This window comes from Rhinoderma darwinii, chromosome 3 (genome assembly GCF_050947455.1).
Source record: "Rhinoderma darwinii isolate aRhiDar2 chromosome 3, aRhiDar2.hap1, whole genome shotgun sequence".
Taxonomy (NCBI): domain Eukaryota; kingdom Metazoa; phylum Chordata; class Amphibia; order Anura; family Rhinodermatidae; genus Rhinoderma; species Rhinoderma darwinii.
This window is the reverse complement of record NC_134689.1, coordinates 310,530,818-310,550,065: the sequence shown is the minus strand read 5'-3', so window position 1 is coordinate 310,550,065 and position 19,248 is coordinate 310,530,818. Positions and strand designations below refer to the sequence as shown.

The window sequence follows — 19,248 nt, the reverse complement described above, 5'->3', positions numbered from 1 at the left end:
TCACAAACGTCTTTTGTTTGGTGCTTTAAATTGCATGAATTTTTACATGCGTTTTTAGTGGTGTGTTTTATTTAATGTCATTTAAGCATTAATTTTTCTTGAGAAAAAAATGCCATACTTCTAGATTATACTCATTTAAAGTCCATACCACTTATTACGGTGGTTTATACTCCTCAAATATAGTAAACCAAAAACCAAACACATTAGGAGCTTGAAACCAGAAATGATGACCATATAATTTAAAATTGTATAAATACTTTATTAAATTCCCATGTTAAAAATTAAATGTTTACATATCATGAAAATAAACATTGACTACAGAATATATCAAAGAACAATGATATCAACAATTGGCAACGCCAATTGTACTGGACTAAGAAAATCATGTATGGTAATGTCTATATAACATGTGACAAGCTTTATAGTGATAGTATAGGTCTATGTCAGAATGCTAGCAAGTTTAAGGAGTTACTCAACGCTGAACAACCCGCCATGTGTTTTACTTGTGAAAAAGCAGAGTCCCTGCATATATAAAGAAAGGAACACCCAGGGATGAATATATCACTATTACAATGGTATGGCCTCATACATTATACATAGTCTGCTGATTAAATGTTTTTTATAGAAGTATAACAGTATCCATATGAAATAACTTGCTTATCCTTAGATGATATTGGTTTTAAGCGTGTGCTGCGCCTCGACGCGCGTTTCCCTTAGTAATCCTCAGGAGGCGTATGCAGGGATCATGGGAGTTATATACAGGGATGATGGGGGTTATATACATGGATGATTGGGAGTTATAAGCAATGACCCCCATAATCCCTGTATTTACCAGTCAACGATCATCCCTGTATATAACCCCCATCATCCATGTATATACCATTGGGGTTGGCATTGAGGACAACAAGAAGTAAATGCCCCAAACAAGAAGTAAATGGGGTGGGCATTGAGGACACCGTGGACCAATAGGATGCCTGAAATGCCAGTATAGTAGAAGTAGAGCGGAACCTGAAAATATGTGCCGTGCTACACAGACTGGAGGGATCTCCTCCACTCGTCGTTGGAACAAGGTTAGGTGGGTATGCATTTTGTTTTCTGTATTAACCCCTTAAGGACGCAGCCTAGTTTGGGCCTTAAGGCTCAGAGCCCATTTTTCAAATCTGACATATTTCACTTTATGTGGTAATAACGTCGGAATGCTTAAACCTATCCAAGCGATTCTGAGATTGTTTTCTCGTGACACTTTGGGCTTCATGTTCGTGGTAAAATTTGGTCGATATATTCAGTCTTTATTTGTGAAAAATTGCAAAATTTAGAGAAAATTTACAAAAAATAGCATTTTTCAGAATTTAAATGCATCTGCTTGTAAAACAGACGGTTATACCACCCACAATAGTCACTAGTTCACATTTCCCATATGTCTACTTTAGATTGGCATCGTTTTTTGAACATTATTTTATTTTTCTTGGACGTTACAAGGTTTAGAACATAAACAGCAATTTCTCATATTCTTAAGAAAATTTCAAAAGCCTTTTTTTGAAGGTGCCAGTTCAGTTCTGAAGTGGATTTGAGGGGCCTATGTATTAGAAACCCCCATAAAACACCCCATTTTAAAAACTAGACCCCTCAAAGTATTCAAAACAGCATATAGAAAGTTTTTTAACCCTTCAGGCATTTCACAGGAATTAAAGCAATGTGGAAATGAAATTTGCAAATTTCATTTTTTCTGCTGAATTTCAATTTTATTCAATTTTTTTTTAGTAACAGAGAAGGTTTTACCAGAGAAATACTACTAAATATGTATTGTCCAGATTCTGCAGTTTTTAGAAATGTCCCACATGTGGCTCTAGTGCGCTCGTGGACTAAAACACAAGCCCTAGAAGCAAAGAAGCACCTAGTGCATTTTGAGGCCTCTTTTTTATTAGAATATATTTTAGGCAGCATGCCAGGTTTGAAGAGGCGTTGAGGTATCAAAACAATGGAAACCCACCAGAAGTGACCCCATTTTGGAAATTACACCCCTCAAGGAATTCATTTATGGTTTTTGTTATCATTTTGACCGCACAGTTTTTTCACAGCACCTATTTGAATTGGGCTGTGAAATGAAAAAAATGATATTTTTTCCAATAAAATGTCATTTTTGATCAAATTTTCTTATTTTCACAGGGAACAACATACCCCATTTTGTTGCCCAATTTGTCCTTAGTGCGGCAATACCCCATTTGTGGTGATAAACTGCCGTTTGGGCCCATGGGAGGGCTCAGAAGGAAAGGAGCGCTATGTGTTTGTTGGAGTCCAGATTTTGCTGGATTGGTTTTCGGGTGCCATGTCGCATTTGCAGAGCCCCAGAGGTATCAAAGCAATGGAAACCCACCAGAAGTGACCCCATTTTGGAAACTACACCCCTCAAGGAATTCATTTATGGTTTTTGTTATCATTTTGACCGCACAGGTTTTTCACAGCACCTATTTGAATTGGGCTGTGAAATGAAAAAAATTATATTTTTTCCAATAAGATGTCATTTTTGATCAAAATTTCTTATTTTCACAAGGAACAACATACCCCATTTTGTTGCCCAATTTGTCCTTAGTGCGGCAATACCCCATTTGTGGTGATAAACTGCCGTTTGGGCCCATGGGAGGGCTCAGAAGAAAAGGACCACCATTTGGCCTACTGGAGCTTTTCTGGTGCTAAGTCATGTATGCAGAAGCCCCTGAGGTACCAGTACAGTTGAAACCCCCGAGAAGTGACCCCATTTTAAAAACTACACCCTTAAGACATTCATCTAGAGGTGTAGTGAGCATTTTGACCCCACAGGTACTGTGTAAAAGATAATGCGCAGCAGATGGTGCAGTGTGAGATTTGCAATTTTATATATGTATATGCCATTTCAGTGTCCAATATAGTGTGCCCAGCATGCGCCACCGGAGATATACACCCCTTAAATTGTAATGTGGGTTCTCCTGGGTACGACAATACCCTACATGTGGCTGTTATCAGCTGCCTGGGCATACGGCAGGGCTCAGAAGGGAAAGATGAGGGGGGTAAGCTGTGCGGAGTGCATCAGGGTAAATTAAAAATCAAGGGATGTATGATACATTTTAAAACAATCTTTTATACAGAGCCCTGGTTTTTCGGGACACGTGTCACATTGGTATATTGTGTTCTTCCTTATCCCCCTCTTATAGCAGACTCTGCACCTCTTTTGACTATTTCCCTTTCCACCGGTTTGGGGAACTTCTCCTGGAAAGTGTTGCCCTGGTACGATGCGTGTGGCCTCGCTTCCAGAAGTACTGGGTGCCCTCCCTTCCTGGTCCCTAAAGATTAGATCTTGAAATTCCAGGAAAGTTCCCCTCTGGCCTGCACATCGACGTAGCACATACGAATTGTACAAAGCCATCTGTATGATGTGCCCGGCCAGCTTCTTATACCACACCGCATGGCGCTGTAGGGCTTCAGGACTTGATTTGACAAGTCCATCCCTCCCATGTACCTATTGTAGTCCAGGATGCAGTCTGGTTTGGGGGTGGCCTTTCCTTCATATATCCTAAACCTGTAGGTATACCCTGATGCACTCTCGCACAGCTTATACATCTTCACGCCATACCTTGCCCTCTTACCTGGCAGGTACTGGCGGAATTGAACCCTCCCTTTAAAATGTACCAGGGACTCATCAATAGAAAAACACTTCTCGGGGGTGTATGCTTGGGAAAACCGGGCACTGGAACGGTCTAATAGGGGTCTCCGTTTATACAAACGGTCAAAACTGGGGTCATCTCGGAGTGGGCACTGCTCATTATCAGTATAATGTGAGAAGCGAAGTATTGCCTCATTTATTTATTTTTTTAGGTTCCAGTTCATTTCTGAAGTTGCTTTGAGGGGCCCATATATTAGAAACCCCTATCAAACACCCCATCTTAGAAACTAGACCCCTCAAAGTATTCACAACAGCATGTAGAAAGTTTATGAACCCTTTAGGTGTTTCACAGAAATTTAGAGCAAAGTAGAGGTGAAATTTACTCTTTTTATACCATTTTTTTTATAACACAAAAGGATTTATCAGAGAAACGCAACTCAATACTTATTGCCCAGATTCTGCAGTTTAGAGAAATATCCCACATGTGGCCCTAGTGCGGTAATGGACTGAAGCACCGGCCTCCGAAGCAAAGGAGCACCTAGCGGATTTTGAGCCCTCTTTTTTATTAGGCACCATGTCCGGTTTGAAGAGGTCTTGTGGTGCCAAAACATTGGAAACCCCCCAAAAGTGACCCCAATTTGGAAACTAGACCCCTTGAGGAATCCATTGTAGTTTTCTTGGGGTGCATGCGGCTTTTTGATCAGTTTTTATTCCATTTTTAGGTGGCGTGGTGACTAAAAAACAGCAATTCTACTATTGTTTTTGTATACTTTTTTTTTTACTGCGTTCACCGTGCGCTATAAATGACATATTCACTTTATTCTGCGGGGCGATACGATTACGGCGATACCAGATGTTTATAGTTTTTTTTTATGTCTTATGGCGTTTGCACAATAAAATATGTTTTGTAAACAATCATTCACTTTTTGTGTTACCTTATTCTAAGAGCCATAACGTTTTTATTTTTCCATCAATAAAGCAGTGCGAGGACTTATTTTTTGCGTAACGAACTGTAGTTTCCATCAGTACCATTTTTAGGTACATGCGACTTTTTGATCTCTTTTTATTCCATTTTTTGGGAGGTGAAGTGACCAAACAATTGTGATTGTGGTACGGTTTATTAATATTTTTTTTTACGGCGTTCACCGTGCGGGATAAATAACAAAATAATTTTGTAGTTCAGGCCGTTACGGACGCGGCGATACCAATTATGTATAGTTTATTTGTTTGTTTATATATTTTTATTAATAATAAATGACTGATAAGGGAAAAAGTGGGACTTTTACTTTTATTACTTTTAAAACTTTTATTTTCTTATTTTTACACATCTTTTTTTGACTTTTTTTTGACTTTATTACTTTGTCCCACTAGGGGACATGAGGGCAGGAGGCCCTGATCGCTATTCTAATACACTGCACTACATGCGTAGTGCAGTGTATTAGAACTGTCAGCTACTCACTGACAGCAAGCATAGTGGGTCCTGACGTTGTCAGGACCCACTAGGCTTCCGTCTATGGCATAGCCGGACGCCATTGTTTGGTGTCCGGTTGCCATAGTCACCATCGCCGGCCGCTGTCGCGTAGCAGGCCGGCGATGGCAGCTTAACCCCTAAAAAGCCGCGATCTCTATAGAACGCGGCTTTTAAGGGGTTAATCAGCGGGGACACAGCGATCGGTCCCCGCTGTAGGAGCTGTGACAGCTGCTGAACAAGACAGCAGCGTCACAGCTCCTGTATGTGTCGGGAGGACGGCCGAAACGGCCGTTACTCCTGAGACGTACTATTACGGCATGGAGCGCGAACGATACAGCTGCCATGACGTAATAGTACGTCAAGGAGCGGGAAGGGGTTAAGCACTATTGGGACTGCGTGGGCACATTATAATGTATGGAGGACAGCTATAGGGACATTATACAGTGTGGGGGCAGTGTCAGGGGGTGTATCATATACAGTAGTATACAGCAGGCTTAGGAGATCAATATTCATTAAATGGCGTGGCATGCAAATATCTTTTATTAAACGTAATCGAGGTTACATGTTCAATTAGTAATTTAGGTCTTAATCGCCCAGCCCTACTATCATATGATTGAATTGTATATTCCGTGTAGGACGCCATCTGTGAGAATGTATAATAATGAAATAGATGGTGTCCTGCCTGTAGAAGTCTCATACGCAGACTGCTGTGAATCACTCCTCACACTGCATCATGTTCTTGAATAGTCCTGATTCCGCTCAGCATTGACTGCAGACAACTCCTTAGTAATTTGCTGCTCACTTAAATGCGATGTGAGCCCTGTGTCCAAATGTCACATTACCATCTTTTTTTGTAGTATGCAAGCCTCTTACACAAATGTGTCTATTCTTGTGTTTCTTATATATTATGAATACATTTAAAATGACCTGGCCTGCAACATCATTTTTTTTTCTCATTACTTAATTTTTGTTTTAGGCGGTTTTATTTTGATGCTGGTTTTTTCCCCTTGAAAACTGTGAGAAATATTAATATCCACACACAACAGAATTCCAGTGGCAGTCTCTAGAGGCACTAAGCTTTCAGCCCACATAGACTTCAATAGGATCAGCATATAGCTGTATATGGGGACTAAATCTGCATCATGTGGGATTTTCTGTTATCAAATCTGTGACAAATAGAGCATGCTACTGATTTAAAAATCTAGAGCATGCCCTCATATCTGCACAGATTTTCTCAGGAGTGCGTGTATGAGGATTTGAGAAACCCCACACACATGCATTGTATTTTTGGTGCGAATCTGTGCAGAGAATCTGCTTCATGTGCGCATGGCGTAGATGCCACAGTTGTTTTTGCTTTAAAGGGGGTAGTTCTAAAATCATAAATTATCACCTATCCACAGAATAGGGAATAATTTTCTGATCACTGGGGACCCCACCACTAGGACACCCAACGATCATGAGAACGGGGGTCTCAAATCCGTAGATTTTCCTCACTGCTTGACTGCAGTGAGGAGGACATTGAATGAGTACAGCGCTTGGCTGTTTCCATCATTCTCATAGACCGTGAATGGAGCGGCAAGTGCTCTATGTGTTCAAACTTCAGTTTTTACTATTATTCTTGAAAAATGGTGTCCTAGCAAAGAAACGCAAGTTGACCGTGACATGTCAACATGGCCTCAGTGGTGAAAAAATGCAATTGGAGAAAAAAAAAATGCGAAAAAAGGATTCAAAATCTGTCAGCAGTTTTGAGCCCTCAACTGCTGACCGCGCTAGTGCCACGCACGTAATTAAGTGAAATAACGCTTCAATTTACACGCAGTGCGTTTTTTTAAATCTGCAGCATGTCTATTGGATTTGCGTAATTGCTGCTTTTTGTTGCGGGTTTTCCCCCTTGAATTCAATGGGGAGGTAAGACCCGAACGATTAGCAGATGTTAAGATTTTTGCAGCAGTAAACCTTCGATTCCGCCACAAAAATCGCAACTCGGATAAAAATATATATTTTTTCTCCTTACCCAGATTTCTATGCCTCTGCGGTCCTGCAGCTTGGCCTCCTGGGATGATGTTTCATCCCCTGTGACCGCTGCAGCGTCACATGGGATGAAACGTCATCCAAGGATGTGGGGCTGCAGGACCGCACAGGGATGCGCCGCCATGGCTACAGGTAATTATGAAAGTTCTTTTCTCTTACGTGCAGTTTTCCACATTCCGGTCGAAAAACTGCACCACAATTTGGTGTGGTTTTTCGGCTGCAATTCCCTGCGGTGACCACGGCGGATACGTGGTGTACTTTTATTAACATGCCCTAAAGGATCTCAGTAGTGTTTGGAAAAATAGTGTGCTATTATGCTATAGTGTGAAAACTGCATATTAAGTTATGCTTTCTACCACATCTTTACACCAAAGATATGTTCACATGTGGAGTTTTTCCTGCACTTGCATCTTTGTGTACAAATTTTCTTTTTCATGTGCAAAATAGAAAAAGTGTGAACGTGCCCTTAAAACTGGTTTCACACAATCAGACATATTTTTGGGCCTTTATTGCACATGGGCCCTTGCGGTTCTACGTAACTGAACTTAGATCACCGGAGGGGTTCTTTTTAAGTGGTGTCGCCCACTGATGGCACCAGACTATTTATTTAAGCAGTGGATAGTTAAACCTTCGTCAAAATCCATTCCTCTATATTGCCCAGTTAAAGACCACCTTATATTGACCGTTTATGTAAGTGACAGCAAAATAACTTCATCATTGCCTTCGTGGGCAGCTTTCAAACATATATTAAAGTTGCCTGACCTCATTGCGTACTGCTTATCGACTTCCTTTCGTAAGGCAACCAGCTGAATTACCAAGGCAAAATACTGTACTTGGGTCTTTCATTGCCAAATTATTTTGTAGTTTAGATTAAATTTTGTAGTAGGAAAAAAAAAAAGAGTAATGCGTCATAGCAGGAGAAGGTCATATGTCTGTAAACGCTGGAGAGATGTTTGAAACTCAGCGGAGTTCTACTATGACTTAAAATGTGGGGGAACTTCCCAGCCAAATCGTCTGTCTGTTAATATGATTGGTGTCCAGCGTGGCTTATTTCTACTGAAGTGGTCACATCTTGTGTGCATATTCATTCACACAGTAAAAGTAGATAAAGGATAAAAAAAAAAAAAAGTGTGTGAAGCAAGGGGACTTGTCATGTCCCCAGAAATATTAATCTGCTCACATTCCTGCATTGCATCCTTCCCACGATTTCCATGGCATTTATTTTGTGTTTGTAGATCGCTCCGTTCCTACTGCATTCAGTCCATTCATGTTGGCGGCTGATATGCTAATTTATGAACAAATTGACAACCAGGCGGTCACCACCGCCCAGTTAACAAATCGTGAACCTAAGCCGCTCTGACAGAAAAAGGTTAGTGACCTCAGTATGGGCTATTGTTATGGCTCTTAAAGAAGTTGTCTGGTTTAGAAAACCCATTTTCTGACCGACCGAATCGTCTTACAGCGGCGTTATGCAGCATCTATGTATAGTGGATACATAGAAGCTGCAGCGCTAAAATGATTTAAAATGTTTCATAAAACTGTTAGAAAAATGTTTATTATGCCCAAACACATACATGTCATAAAAAAGCCATCAAGAGTTTTTATAACCTTCCACTTCTGCTTTGATTAGAATAGATCTGCACTCAAATTGAGTTGAAGACCCTTTCTGAAAAGAGAAGAAAGCGTAATAGAACATATAATTTAAACACCTATGCGTATTAGGCTTCGTACACTTCGTTTTTTCACTGCGTTTAGCGTGTATATTGGGAAAGCTCCCGACATACACTCTAAAGGTGTTTGTACGGCTCCATTAGCCAGACAGAGGCCAAAAGAGTGGGCTTTTACCTCAGTCGGGCTGGTACTCTGGTACATTCTACCTTTTTTTAGGATGGAATAATGCAGTACACTACGCTTTTTCATCCAACTGTATCCCGGAAAAAAGTATACAACGCTGTATGGCATCAGTCACAGGCCTCCGTTAAATGTATGCGTCAGAATGTTCCAGTGGCGTAGCTGTCCACATATGGACCTTTTATCGCTGGAGCTTCCCTTTACCTTGTGACCGTGAGACCTTTACAGCTGGGGTCCCTGGCTGCTACCTCTGCCTGGGGAATTGACATCATCGGCGTTTCTATGGGGTTGCCCCAGTGACACAATTGGCCAGTTACCTCACTGGGCTACCCCAAGGAAGATCCAGTGACATAGTTTGCTCGGGCAGAGATAGCAGCAGCTTTAAAAGCAGCCGGAGACTCGGGATGTTTTAAAAATCATGCAGTCGTGGGGGATAAAGGGCTGCCATGGCGGTTATGCCTGAAGTTTCCAACCAGAGTACTTCTGATGCTTTGGCAGGAGATTCTGGCATCACCTATACAGTGGTATACATCGTGAGTCCTCTGATGGACGTTAAAAACTAACAGGGTGTGAATTAGGCCTTACAGAAATGGCGGCATGGTCAGACAAAACACATTTTCTCACATTTATCGATGTAGATGTGCCTTTTTTTTGCTGCATAGTGTCTTATGTGCAGGGTGACATATTTATTAACCACATGTGCCAGAATTTGAACACATATGTTCATCTGTACATCAGTTTGTAAAAGTGAAAATCAACGTGGATGTGGCTTACTGCTTGGCCAGATCACAATGCGTTGTTTAAGAAAAAAAAGGCACAAATGTGGAAAAAAGTGTGATCTCTACTCCACACAGACTGGTGTAGAAAAAGTGGCATAATTTTGGGCAGTGTGAAAGTTAATGGCAATGATGTATGTTGTGACAGATTTATAAAAGAGGATACAGGCAGTCAGACATTTGTCGCACCATATGTTAATAAATATGCCCAGCTTTAACGTAGGCATTCGCCAAAATCCCGTCAATTTTGATAAATTCAGGCTAATGTCTATGGCAGTGATGAGCCGTTCTTCTAAGGTCATTAAATAGTAGATGTTCCACTTCGATGTGGTGGGAAGAAAGTGTTAAGTGACTGCCCATAAATGTCCTACTCTTGAGAAACCTGTGTGTACTAGTCCGCATCCCCCTCCTCTTTCCATTCCAAGGTCTCCGTTTATAAGCGAGAACAGTGTGGATAAAAGCTCTATGGAAAGCTCCTTCTCCCATGGGAGGGATACGAGAAGTGTGATGCTGCAGGGAGGGGAGGAAAGGGTGGAACAGTTGGAATACAGGAAACCATGTGGCAGGGTCACTTCATGGGCCCCAGCTGATGTGAATGAGGACATTGACAGAAGCAAATTAGTCAGGCTTGCAGAGTCCTGTCACGAAAAGGTCTGAGAGAAATGCATTTGGGCCCGAGTTTCAGACTCTATCCAGAACAAGTCTCATGCACTTCTTCTTTCATCTTCCAAGAAAATCTGTTGATTTCCTCTTTCTTCTGCATGAATCATAGTCTCCACTTCGCATACGTCTTCTGCTCCGAGACTTGAGCGGTCGCAATAATATTTGAAAAACACTACTTTTGTTACTTTTCTTTTTGTGCTAGAGATACTGTGGGTAAAACTGGCGCGCACACAGCTGTGCCCTGCAGCTGTGTTCAAAGGCTCCCTTTTTCACAGTGCCCATAAGTGATCGGATCGAACGTCTTTATGTTGTGGGAATATGAGTCAAGCATTGATGAATTGCCAGGGCAGAGTGGAAAAGGCAAATGATGACGTTCTTAAAGGAGTGGCTTTTCTTTTCCTCCTATGAAATTTGACTGGAAATAACAGACATTTGAAAAAAAAAGGTTCTCCTCAGGCGGAATATGGAGAAGGGTTTTTGAAGGCTTCTACAGCAGCGTCTCGGATTTCACTTCTAAAACAGATCTCGCCCTCTGTGAGAGAGACTTTACTGGATTTTCGTCTTCATTTTTGTGTGCCTGTGAATGAGATGCTGAAGTCCTGTCTAGACAATAACTTGCGTTTTGTCCTGGCTCTTGGCTTTACTGGACATACAAAGTTTGTTTGCATTCTCGCACCTCGGAGGTGGCATTCTGCAGGGCAGCTGTAGTTTATTTACACGATCAAACTTTGTGCACTTTGTGCAATTATTGCTTTTAATCTCGGTGGGGAAATGTTCGTTCCATATCTGTCTTGGAAGGGTTTTTCCTGTCAAGGAAACCGGTGATGTTGTGATTCTTGGTTCAGGCGGAGGGAGGGCTGGTGCAGTGGTCGTAGCAGGACCGTGTGGCTACATTTCTCCTCACTGGTTTTTCTACACAACAAGGAAAATGTACGAGCGGCATAAAAGACGATACAGCCTGTGCAACATTTCCAAAATTGACCGTGTTGACCGCTCCGATGTGGTGCTTTTAAAGGTAATGGCGGGTGTGAATACTTTGTTGCTTTGCCTATTTCAGATATATTTTTCTTAGTATAATTTGTTACATCTTTTGTCTAGTTGTTGTTGTTTGCATTGCCAACTTATCACTTGCCATCGATGCCTAGAAGCCTAAATTTGACCATAGACTTAAGTTTTTTTTCAAATGGATGATCAATCTGATATTCAACAATAACTTTTTTTTTTTACTCCGGGTAAAATATGTTGGAATATCCAACATTTTTATATGGTCTCATAAATATTGAATGGACTTTGATCAATTGTATGTATTTTAGCACCATATACTATAATATATGCAAACGATTATTATTAATGATTGTGTTCTTAAAGTCGCTGGTAGTATTTACATGTGATCTATTCAACTAGGTACTATACAGCTTATTTTATTTTTATTTTTTTACAATATGAATAACAACGTTTTCTGAAGAAATAATAATTCATTGCTCATCTAAATTTAGCCAATCAAAAGACAATCAATGCAGTCTGGGAATGTTCCACTCATAACATTTTTTTTGGGAGCCTGGCAGTGTTACTGGCACAGTACATATAGGGCTGTGCTGGCTGCCTGCCTGCCTGTCAAATAAACCATATGCTGGAAGTATAGGAAACTCGCAGTCATATCTGTGGCATTTCGGAATAAGTCGCTATTCGGTCCCTCAATGCTGGGATGTTTAGAAAGTGCTTTCTGATTCTCTTTAGTGGGCCTTAACCCTTTGTTGTTCTCTTATTGAGGTCATGCTTTCTTGATGGAAATATAAGCAAATGATGTAGTAAGGAAACCTTCTCAGCAAAATGTAGTAATTATATAAATCTTTCCTTTACGTTTTGTTTATATATTCCTATATTCCAGACACACACTGTGCAAAGATGTGACCAGTAGGTTCCATCCACATCACGTTTTTGGCCATACGTTTAGCATATATGCCGAAAAGAGTTCCTGACGTATACGTTAGGCATACGTCACAGCCTCTGTTTAACAGTGGCATCCATCACCCATGTACATTAACCCCTTAATGACCAGCCTATTTTAAACCTTAATGACCAAGCCATTTTTTACGTCTTTCCATCGTCGCATTCCAAGAGCTATAACTTTTTTTTAATTTTGCGTCTACATATCTGTATGAGGTCTTGTTTTTTGCGGGACAAGTTCTATTTTTTAATGGCACCATTTTGAGGTACATATATATTGGTTAACTCTTATTAACTTTGGGGGGGAATATAAAAAAAAAGAAGAAATTTCTCCACTCTTTTTCGCGTCCTAAATCTACGCCATTTACCGTGTGGTATAAAAAACACTAACTTTATTCAGCGGGTTGTTACGATTGCAACGATACAAAATCTATACAAATTTGGTATGTTTTTACTACTTTTACACAGTAAAAACGCTTTTTTTTTCAAAATTATATGTTTTTGTGTGTCCATATTTGAAGAGCCATAACTTTTTTATTGTTCCGCTGATGCAGTTGTATGAGGGCTTTTTGTTTGCGGGAAGACTTGTCGTTTTTATTGGTACCATTTTGGAGTAGGTGTGACTTTTTGATCACTTTTTATCGCATTTTTTTAAAGTTAGGAAATTTTTCCATAGTCGTTTATTCTATTTCTTACGGCGTTCACCATGCAGGTTAAATAATGTAATAGGTTTATAGTCGGGGTCGTTACGGACGCAGCGATACCAAATATGCGTGACTTTTTATCTTTATTTTGGTTTTTTAATAGGAAAATGTGGGTTTTTCATTTTTGTTTTTTCACTTTTTTTTATTTTTTTTAAATTAACATTTATTAAACTTTTTTTTTACTTTTATACTAGTCCCACTAGGGGACTTTAATATGCAATCATCCAATCGCTATTATAATACACTGCAATACTTTTGTATTGCAGTGTATTACTGCCTGTCCGTTTAAGACGGACAGGCATCTGCTAGGTCATGCCTCCGGCACAACCTAGCAGGCATTCACTACAGGCAGACCTGGGGTTCTTTATTAGGCCCCCGGCTGCCATCGGAGACACAGACACTCAGCGATCTTTTTGCCGGGTATCGGTGGGGTAGAGAGGCAGCTCCCTCCCTCTCTCCAAAACCATTCAGATGCGGTGCACGCTATTGAGCACCGCATCTCAAGGGTTAAACGGGTGAGATCGATACTTATATCGATCTCACACGTTCAAGCAGGGATGCCCCCAGCCCTCAGCTACCTCTGGCAGCTGAGAGCAGGGAGATTTGACAGCTCCCTGCTCTGTTTATTTATCCTGATGCAGTGCCGTAAAAGGCGTATGCATCAGAATAAAGCCCGTTAGTGGCCGATGTGAAAAGGCGTATTGGCGGTCACTAACTGGTTAAATGGATTGCCATACAGTGATATCCATCACACTCACAATGTGTGGTATACTTTTTTTAATTACTGGCAGGATCCCGTTGTATGGAAAGCGTAGTCTTTTACACCATTCATATTTTTTTTGCAGGTCACTCTTTTGCCTTCGTCAGGCTAATTCAACACTTTAGACCTGTTTAGTGTGTACGCCGGAACTTTTCCTGGTGTACACGCTAAATGTACGTCGCTGGGAAATACTGAAAATTTAATTGTGCCTGGAATGTTGCATATTAACTCCATTCCCATAGGTGTTTTTTTAGTTCCCTGTTCTGGAGATCTCCGGGAAAAAGGAACCCTTAGGGTATGTTCACACGCTAAACAAAAAACGACTGTAAAATATGGATCTGTTTTCAAGGGAAAAAGGGCTCTGAATTTCATCAGTTTTTTTTAAGCATCAAGCGTTTTTTGATGCGTTTTTTACGTCCGTGTTTGGAGCTGTTTTTCTATTGACCCAATGAAAAACGGCTCAAAAAGTGACACGCACTTCTTTTTACACAGCGTTTTTTCAAACGGTCGCATAAATAAACAAAAAACGCCCCCTGTCGGAACGGAACACCGTTTTTCTCATTGAAATCAATGGGCCGATGTTTGGAGGCGTTCAGCCTCCGTATGTGTAGCCGTTTTTCGGGGAGTTTACGGCCTGAAAAATAGCTGAAAATAGGCCATGTAGACATACCCTTAGGCCAGAATCTCATGCACACACACCGTTTTGATGCAATTTTTGGCTCCGTTTTATGAGCCATAGCCAGAAGTGGATCCAAAAGGAAGGAAAGCTTTAAAGGAAAGCATTATTCATCTCCTTTCTTTTGTGTTTACTCGTGTTTGGATAAAAAAAACTGAGCCAAAAATGTAATCAAAACTGTTTTGTATGTGATCCTGGTCTTAATGTGCCTTAAACGGTGACTCTTTTTGACACTTGTAAGTGTTCTGTGCATAAATGATAGACACTGGATGCGGAATGGGGAGGGATTCCGGTAGCTGGGTGTTCACTTGTATAAAAGTTAATTCTAAGGGCTCATTCACATGAGCGTGAATCTGGTCCATGTGCTGTGTGTTAAAACAACACGTTCCCATTGATTTCACACGCGTGAGTTTTCATGCAGCGAGTGTCCGTTGCGTGAAACTCACTGCATGTCCTATATTGGTGCGTTTTCACGCACCTAGCCGCCCATTTTAGTCAATGGGTGCGTGAAAACCACGGACAACACACAGATGCACATCCATGTGCTGTCCGTGTTTCACGCATCAGTTACATTGAAAAAAGTGCTTGCGGGTGCGTGAAAAACACATGCCACACGCAAAGCACACTGATGCATAATTCAATGCACACGTTTTTTTTTACTTAAAACCGGTCTTCTCGTCCTAATATAGCCTTAGACCACCCCTTTTATAGTGCATGTTCACCTTTATTAAGGCCTCATGCACACGACCGTAAAAACTCCCGTTATTACGGGTCGTAATTACGACCCGTAATAACGGGCTCATAGACTTCTATTGGCGACGGGTGCCTTCCCGTTTTCTCACGGGAAGGTGCCCGTGCCGTTGAAAAAGATAGAACATGTCCTATTTCAGGCCGTAATAACGGCACGGACAGTCCATAGAAGTCTATGGAGCTCTCGTAATGACGGGTGGCTACATGTGTGCACCCGTCATTACGGCAGCGTTGCTAAGCGACGTCAGTAAATAGTCACTGTCCAGGGAGCTGAAAGAGTTAACTGATCGGCAGTAACTCTTTCAGCACCCTGGACAGTGACTACCGATCAGAATAAACCTGTAAAAAATAAAAATGACTTTCATACTTACCGAGAACTTCCTGCTTCCTCCAGTCCGGTCTCCCGCCCGTTGCCTTGGTGACGCGTCCCTCTCGACATCCGGCCCGACATCCTGGATGACTTTTCAGGCCATGTGACCGCTGCAGCCAATCACAGGTCAATCACAGGCTGCAGCGGTCACATGGACTGCCGCGTCATCCAGGGATGTCGGGCTGGATGTGAAGAGAGGGACGCGTCACCAAGACAACGGCCGGGTAAGTATGAATTTCTTTAACTTTTATTACAGAAAGGGCTGTCCCTTCTCTCTATCCTGCACTGATAGAGAGAAGGGGCTGCCGATTAGTGCAGTGCTATTTTGCCGCCAAAAACGTGCCTGTAAATACGGGTGGAATACGGGTGACACCGGACCCATATTTACGGGCACGGGTTCGTAAATACTGGTGCAAAACGGGTCGAATACGTGTGACACCGGACCCGTATTTACGCCAGTATTTACGGGTGGGAAAAAATACGGTCGTGTGCATGAGGCCTTATCTTATGACATTTCATGGGACCCTCACTGATTGGTAGACGAAAGGACAACACACTATATGGAGCAATTTTGTTGACACTTTCATGATAATGGATTGGTCTGTATTGGTTATGTACATTACAATCACATTGTTGTGAATGGGAGTGTTGTTAGCCTAGCCTGGTGATAATGACATGTCAGAAGATGAATGAGTGTGTTTTAATAGTATATAATATGTTTAAAACTATATTGTAAATATATATGTGCTAGATATAAATACATGCAAGACATGTATATACTATATGTACAGCCCAAAATAAAATATTAAAACAAATTCTACTGCTATCACTTTGTATTTAATTTTGTGAATTGGTTATCTCCGCTCAGTCTTCTGCTTTTGAGTTTGTGAAATTTCAGATTATTTTGTTGAAAACAAGTGCCGAATTATTAGTATTGACTTCTGGATTTAAAATAATTTCACTTTTTGTGAATACATACATAATGTATGTGTAATATTCATTTTTTGTTTCTATTTAAGTTCCTTTGATGTTTCTTTACCTTTTTCTTTTTTTTCTTAGATTAATAGGGAAAACTGCTGTTCCTTAACCCCATGTCCACATCCAGTTCTTGAATCAAAGCAGACTAATGACACCAAAGGTAAATTAATCCTTTACATGACATTAAAGTAAATTTTTTAAACTTATAACTCCATTCTTTGTTAGCAGATTTTTTTTCTTTAATTATATTCTAAATGTAAGAATGCTGCTTCCAAATTTACACAAAAATTACAGCTCTAACATTTTGACCCTATGAAATTAGAGATTAAGTTGTAGACCTGCACAAGATGTTTAGATATCCCAGCAAGCACTGTTGGATCATTTGAGTAGATTAAAGCTGCAGTATATCACCCAGGCACTGTCTAGGCAAAGCCATCCCTCAAAACTCAGCGTCTTCTCAAAAAGGAGACTTGTGAGAGAAGCTGACATTCGCTTTGAAGGAGTTACAGCATTCAGTCGCTGAGGCTGGAGTGAAGATTTGCTAGCCAGCTATATCAGGAGTTTTGTATGAGAGGTTGGCTAGAGAGAAGATATTACTGAAGAAAGAACACCTTAAAGTATGTCTGAAGTTTGTCAAAACTTGAGTGACCCAGCTAAATTGTGGGATAAGGCTATATAGATGAATGGTGCGAAGAATAGGGGGATACAGTTGCAAGAATATGTAAATGAACCCTTTATAACGACCTGTATTTCTCCATTGATTTCTAATAAAACGTGGTCTGATTTATTATCGAAGTTACAATTATACACAATTACAATCTAACTAAAATAGTAACACAAACCATTGCATTGTTCATGTCCTTTATTGAGCACCTTGAGTAAAACTGCACAGTGCAGGGAGAAAAAGTAAGTGAACCTTTGTGCTAATGACTTCTTTAAGAGCTAATTAGCAAAAGGTGTTTAAATTAAGGAGATTGGAAGTGTGGGTTTCACAGGTGCTTTGTTCGTTAAATAAAGGCACACACAGCCTAGTTACGAACAAGTTTGTTCTTTTCAGGAAAGATTGGTTAGTTTGAACCATTTCTCGAGGCAAACAACTTAGGCGACCTGTTACAGAGACACGTAAAGCTGGAAAAGGCAGCAAAAGCATTTCTGAAGACTTGGGTGTACATCAATAAACAGTTAGACAATGGACTGATGCTACTCTTCACTAGGAGTGGGCAGCTTGTTAAATTTACTCCAAGAGCACAACAAGCAATCCTAAAAGGTGAGAGAGAACCTAAGGGTAACAGCAAAAGACCTACTGAAGACTCTTCAAACTGCAAAATTCACTGTTCATGTGTCCATTAAAAAAAAAACAAAAAAAAACACGGAACAAGAATGGTGTTCATGGAAAGACACAACAAAGGAATCCGCTGCTGTCCAAAAAAAACAAACATTGCAGCCATTCTCCTGTTTTCCCGAGACCACCTGAATGTTCCACAATGCTGGTGGGAAAATGTTCTTGGGACAGATGAGACAAAAGTGGTACCTTTTATACGTCTGCAAAATTCTGTGTTTGGAAGAAAAGGTACACTCCACACCAACACCAAACAAAACCTTATTCCAACAGTGAAGCATGGGAGAGGTAGCATCATGTTTGGGGGTGCTTCACTGCCTTAGGGCCTGGTCACTTTATGATCATTGAGGTAACAATGAATTCAAAGGTGAATCAAAACATTTTACAGGAGAATGTGGGCAGCAGTGCATGACCTCAAGCAGAAGTGATATTGGGTGATGCATCAAGACAATACTAAACAAGAGGAAAAAAAGACAATGACCTAAAGCACACCTGTAAATAAACTAAAAAATGGTTGAAAAAGATGATTTGTGTTTGGAATAACCGCTATTCCATGCTACAAATTCCACAAAAGAAAAAGGAAAATCTATACTGTGCCGTATGTTTTTTTTCTTAAACAAGGTATGCTATGAGTAACGGATGCTACAGTATGGCATCAGTCACATATATATGTTAACTGTATATTTCGGGAAGCTTCAGTGACGTAATGGTCTATATATGGACAGTTAGGTCACTAAAACTTCATGCACAGGGCCACAAGCAGCACCAGCTTCCCTTAAAGCCGGTGTCCCCGGGCAGAGGAAGCATCAGGAAGCACCCTGCATGGGGACTCCGGCCCTAGGAAAGTTCCTGACATCTCTGTCCATATATGGACATTGGAGTTGGGACTTTTCCTAGAGCCAGAGTCGCCAGGCAGAGCATCAGGTAGCGCTCTGCCTGGGAGATAGAGGGGTTCGGGGCTGTTCGAGAGACATATCCTACTGCATGCCTATACAGTGAGATAGGTTTCAGCCTTTCATCTGAGGTATATGTCGGGAGTCCTCTTGACATATACCTCTCACGGAAGGCAATACTTCGGTGTAAGGTGGCCTAACAATCAGACCACACTTTATTCGTTTTCAATGCAGAAATCCAGGTAATTCCAAAGTTTGCAAGACGGCCTGCTTTAGACTTCAAAAAACAATAACAAAAAGGTTAATGTTCTATAATTACCATCAAAGTCTCAATCCAATCACGAATGTGCAATATTACTGGAGATTTGCAAACCACAAGTATCCAACCAACCAACCTGAATA

The 19,248-nt window shown here is 40.9% G+C and overlaps 1 protein-coding gene across 6 annotated transcripts in view; it reads left to right on the top strand.

Annotated features, from left to right (window-relative positions):
- AKAP13 (A-kinase anchoring protein 13) overlaps positions 1–19,248 on the top strand; it is a 246,255-nt gene that overhangs the window by 148,997 nt on the left and 78,010 nt on the right. For all 6 annotated transcript variants that reach the window (XM_075858212.1, XM_075858211.1, XM_075858213.1 and 3 more), the window contains one exon: positions 16,696–16,774. In XM_075858212.1, coding sequence (XP_075714327.1) covers positions 16,696–16,774 — 79 coding nt within the window. The remainder of the gene's footprint in view (positions 1–16,695; positions 16,775–19,248) is intronic.